The following is a 5,243-nucleotide window of genomic DNA, read 5'->3' as shown; positions in this document are numbered from 1 at the left end:
CACAGCCCTGTGCTCCTGGAGCACCCAGAGGCTCTTGGTGTCGCCTCTCTCTTTACAAAAAGTCTCAGCGCAGCTCTCGGGGCAGACAGAGCTGCGACACGGGGACTGGGGAAATGGGTCTGGGCACAGCGCCCGCCCTGGCAGTGACGCCTGGCACTTGCGGTCTGGCCTGGCCTCATTCGCCTGCTGTCCCCCTCGGTCCCAGTCAGCTCTTCTGATCTCAGCTGTCCCCACCTTGCTTGCCCCTGGCTGTGCCCCGTCAGCCCACCCTTGCCTCCCAGCTGTGCCCGGCGGTGGTTTTCCTGCTCTCGGTTTAGCCCCAGGAGAAGAGGTGGGAGCTGGACTGAGGCTGCCCAGTGGCTGTGCGTGGCCGGTGCAGTGACTGCCTGTCCTTTCTTTCCCCTTTTGCCATGCTGGATGACTCTGCTCTACCACCCAGCGTGAGATCACCGTCAGGTACGTGGGGACCCTGCCAGCTGCAGGGGGGCTGGTTCCTGGGCTGGGGGTGGGCTGCCAGCACCCGCTCTTCTCCGAGTCCTGCCTCTTCTCTGTCCCTGCTGACCAAAGCTTTGCTGAGATGTCTGAGCGTAGCTGCTCTTCCTCGACTGCCGAGGTGGCTGCCCTGCATGCAGCTTCTTGGGGGTTGTCTCGCTGTGGCTGCAGACTCCTGTGTAACCTGTCCCACAGCAGCTATGCTTGACTTGTGTGACTGGCTCCCTGTGCTGCTTCTGTCCCTTTCTGGAGCATGGTTCCTGCCCTGAATGTTGGAGTGCCCTGGGCTGCTCCCTTCTATGGGAGAAGTGCCCTGGACAGTCCTCCCTGTTCTCTGGGACACCGTGTAGGCAGCCTCAGTGGGACAGTCCTCGTACCTCGGTGCAACCCAGGCAGCCCTGTCCCAGGATATGTAGCAAGGTCTTGCCCATGCAGAGCTGCTGCTCCTGCTCCCCAGGTGCTGGCAGAGGCTCGTGTGTGTGGAGGCTGCTGACAGCTGGATTTGTGGTCAGGGGAGGTTTGCCGCGGTTTTACAGGGTGGTACTGCTTTGGGATCTCATACCTGGTACCAGACGTGGGGCTTTCCTAGGGATCAGGGCGGGAAGGCCAAGCGCTTTCTGGGGCCCAGCCTGTGCAATGGGTTCTCCTGGAGGAGCCTTCCTTCGATCAGGAGCCACGTCCTACTCTGAGGGGGTCCAGCACGGTGGCTCTGTGTGCATGTGCTGTGCAGCTCTGATCACTGCTTCCTTGTTGCAGGGCAGCTCTGGCCTCTGCCCACCAAGGGCAGCCCCTGCCGAAGACGCTGAGCGTCCTGGAGAACACGCCGCAGGTGCGAGGCATGCACACCATCATCAGGTAGGTCCCTGCCTCCTTCAGGATTTCTTCTGTGTCCCTCACAGAAGTGTAGGGTCACAGATTTGTAGGATCACACTCCAAAACCTGGTGTGAGGTTTTCCCTCCTCTGCCTTTAGGGGTTCGGACAGAGGTGTTTTCTTGGAGCAGAACTGGTGAACAGAGCTGGCTCCAGCCTACAGACACTTTTTTGGCGACAAGACCTTGGCACATCTGCCCTGGGGTGACTTTTGAGCCACAGGCAGGCTTTTCTTACGATGAAAGGAAACCGGTTAGCTCTTTCCTAGCTGGAGCCCAGGCCCAGTAGCTGGTGGCACAGGGTGAGGTGCCCTTGCTGCCCCTCTCCTGAGGCACTTGGGTTTAGAGCCAGTTTACAGAAGGGACCCAGGCTGCTGCTTCCGTGACTTTGCCGCTCACTTCATCTTTTCATTCCTCACTGGTGCTCCTTTTTTCCAGGTGACAGTAGCGTTAGTGTTGGGTCAAGAGCCGAATCCTGTGGGACCACTAAGATATTCCTTGTTACTGTGGTTGCAGAAGCTTGCACCCTCTGCGTGCATTTCTGTCACCGGGTTGTAGAACAGAAAGGGGATGCTGAGCTCAGCAGGGCTCTTCTCCTGCGCCCGCTCACACTGTGGCTGGCTACCAGCGCCCATGTGTTGGTTTGAAGAACATACCCTCATGACCAGATGCAGGCTGTGCACCTCCTTGTGGGAAGCAAGGTGTTCCTTCTCCAGGCTCCTCATGTGACTCCTCCCTGTCAAAGCGCAGGCTCCAAAGCCCGTTCACAGCAGTAAAAAGCCAGGTGATGTGCCTCGCCAGGTTATGTGGCACCTTATGTGCACTGGACAGAGAGCTGTGCCCGGTGTCTGAAGCCCACGTACCTCACCCCTAGGCTGTGGACTTCTAGTAGTTCTGAGTTCGGGTCCAGCTAAGGGAACTTTGGAGTAGATATGACTATGTCCCTCCAGCATCTTCTTGCTCCAGTGCTCTGGCAGTGGCTTCTTCATGGCCTGAGCCGATTTGTCTGGCTCATCTGCTGTCTGTGCACTCAATGGTAGATGAAGGTCGAAGGGAGATCTTGGGGGAACAGCACCTCCAGAGGCTGAATGTTGTTTGTATGCAAAGGAGCAGTTTTCCTTTACCGGGGTTATTCAGGGAGAGAAGAATGCAAGTCTTTGTGCGGCAGCCTGCCCCATCTCTAGCCTTCCTGTTCACAGGCTCTGGCGTGCACCTTTTACCTGTGGCTCCTCCTGTTCCCTCGGGAGAACCAACAGCATGACGCTGGTCTGTGCTGCTCTCGGACAAACATGAGCCTGGGCTGATCCATTAGCAGTGCCAAGGGCCAGGTTTGACCGGCCCTTGTCCGGAAGGGACAGCACCGTGGGCAGGCACTGAATCCTCTCTCATTCCCGTCTTCCTCCTTGAAGTCTGCGTCCTTTTGCCTTGCTGGGAACAGCCTGTTATGCCTCTGCCTTTATGCCACAAGCCTAATAACGTTAATCTGCTTAGACTTAGGAGTTTGTTCAGCTGCCCGGGGGAAGGAGGGGATCAAACCAATGCAGGCTGTGGTTGGAGTCCAGCAGCGCCGCTGATCTTGAGTTACTGTAGCGGCGCTGTGCTTCTGGAGCCAGCTGGTGCGAGCGGCAGGGCTGCAGGAGGGTGGACTTCGCTTCTTCCAGATGGTAAATGAAAAATACCACATTTATGAGGGGCGTTGACTTGGCCTGTCAGCCACCCCCTCAAATCCTGCTGCAGCCCAAGAAAGCAAGGAAAGCTGAAGCAGTGCTGTTACTAAGATCTCTAAGCTGAGGAACTCTTCTGGTTCCTGTATTCAGCAACAGCAAGGCAGCTCGTATTTCTGGTGCTTGTAGGTGATACTCGGCAGCGCTCATTTGCTTCTGCGTGAGTTCAGCACGGTGTGGAACTGTTAATGGTCCTCATGCGTGACCTTCTGGGCTTCCCTCTGCTCCAGAGGAGGGGCTCCCTGCCTGCTGACGTTCTCCTGAGCTCCCTGGAGAGGTCCAAACTGGCGGGGGATTGAATGCATGTCTTTTGCCAAGCTTCCCGCCCCTCAGTGCGTGAAGTTACTGTGTCTTGGCAAATCTGATCTCGTCTTCATTCCGTCTGCTGCGGTGCTGTCAGCCCCTTTCCGCAGTGGCGGCCCTCGTGGAGTGCTGGTGCTCCCACCAGAACCGCCTTTCAGAGTGCCTTGGCACACCAGACCTGGTGTCTGTGGATACGTCAGAGAGCTGTGAACCAGGATTTCCCTCCAGCCTCCCTTTTTACATCCTGCCTTTCCCAGTGCAGCTTCCTTGGAGACAGCCTATTGATCTCAGCTTGCCAGGCTGCTGCCGGCCAACGTCATTTCCCTGTTGTTCAACACTGGAGGCTCTTCTCTGCTTCAGCCTTCTGTCTCTGAGGGCCCTCCTGGAAGATTATGTTGTGGCAGCAAATGAGCATCTCACTGAGTATAGTCACAGCAAATTCAGGCTTGGCATCTCAGGGAGAAGTGGTTTCCAGAGTGATTTTCTGTTACTGTGGAGAGGCGGAAACTGAAAAATAGTCCTGGGCTAGAGTAGCTGAATGATTTTATTCATGATCAGGCTGAAGATGGACAGTGTGATAAGGGTATGGGTCACATCTTCCAACTTACAAGACGCTTCGGTATTGGGTCCAGATTGCCAGAGTCAATAGGAGCATTTCGTGCCGCTCGTCAGGACTCTGCAGGGCCTGAACAGTCCTTCCTGCCCGCCAACAGCTCTGAAGCATCTCGGGCTCTCTCTCTGTCACAGGAGAATGGCAGTTCCTTTCCACCGCTTGCATCTCGGTACCCTTTTTTTTGCAATCCCCCGCCGCCCCGGCCTGGGGTGGGCGTGCGCCCCCTGCCGCTCTTAGCAAGTTTGCTCTGCCCTGAGCCTTCGGACTTTGTGCTCTGGCAGGACACGTTGTCCTGCGCTGGAGCTGCCCTTAAGAAGCACGTGGCTGTTGGTGCTTCAGTGAGGGGCAGAGCGAGGTGCTCCCTGCGTGCCGGGAAGTTACCGACGCCGGAAGGTGGTTCAGACGTGAAACCTGTCCGTGCTCCAGTTTCCTGGGGGCCTGAATGCGACGGCTGGCTTTCAGCTACAGACACTCCTGTTTGTGAGCTAAGCTGACACCGTGTTCAGGCTCCCAGCCAGATGCTCACTGGTCCCTGTCAGGCCACCCGGTGCTTTCCTGCTGTCTTCTGCTGAGAGTGCCAGGGAAGATCAAGGTTCTTGGGAGCCGCTGGCTGCAGTGCTGCTGTGCCCAGCTGGGGGCTCTCGGCTTGCGGGGGTGTGCATGCTGCCTGTGATTCGCCTGCCCCCCCCCGAGGGGGTGGGCAGCGCCTGGAGCAGTGCCTGCCCTCGGGCTTCACCTGGGCAATGGCAGGAGGGTCCGAGCCCGTGCTGTTAGGCAGCGGGGTGAGCGGGCCTGGTGTGCGGGCGGTGGTGTCCCCTTTGGGAGTGCTCTTGGCAAGGAGGCATGGCTGGAGCGATCCTGCTCTCTGACTGCTGCGGGAAGGGTCCTCCCGCTGCCGGGGGATGTCAGGGCTGCCCTTCTTTGCGGCACCCCTTCCCCCTTGCATCGTTGATGGTTGCTTGTCCCCTGAGCGAGAAGTTTCTCAGTTGTCTTTGCCTCTGCACGAAAAGGGAGGTACGCTGGGTTCCTCCTCTATCCCCAGAACGCCTTTCGGAGGCTGTGGAGGAACCTGCCTCTGTGGGAGCACCAATGGGCCTGTCCCACCCGGGTCAGGGGCTGGCTGGGGCAGCTGACGGCCTCTGTCCGTGGCAGAGCGGCCCCGGGGCCCACAGGGCCAGCGTGGGGCTTGTCGGGGGCGGCTGGCTGGGAGAGGCTGCCCGTGGGGGCAGGGGTGGTGCTGG

The 5,243-nt window shown here is 58.3% G+C and overlaps 1 protein-coding gene across 1 annotated transcript in view; it reads left to right on the top strand.

Moving 5' to 3' along the window:
* The window catches only part of LOC104077637 (uridine-cytidine kinase-like 1), a gene marked incomplete at both ends in the record, with an annotated part of 9,312 nt that overhangs the window by 1,276 nt on the left and 2,793 nt on the right, over positions 1-5,243 (top strand). Inside the window, 2 exon segments of the mRNA XM_009578930.1 lie at positions 440-456; positions 1,249-1,347. Coding sequence (XP_009577225.1) covers positions 440-456; positions 1,249-1,347 — 116 coding nt within the window.

The sequence above is a fragment of the Fulmarus glacialis genome, unplaced genomic scaffold, assembly GCF_000690835.1.
Source record: "Fulmarus glacialis isolate BGI_N327 unplaced genomic scaffold, ASM69083v1 scaffold29185, whole genome shotgun sequence".
Lineage (NCBI taxonomy): Eukaryota > Metazoa > Chordata > Aves > Procellariiformes > Procellariidae > Fulmarus > Fulmarus glacialis.
Note: the sequence above shows the minus strand (reverse complement) of the source record. Positions and strands in the feature narration are given on the sequence as shown.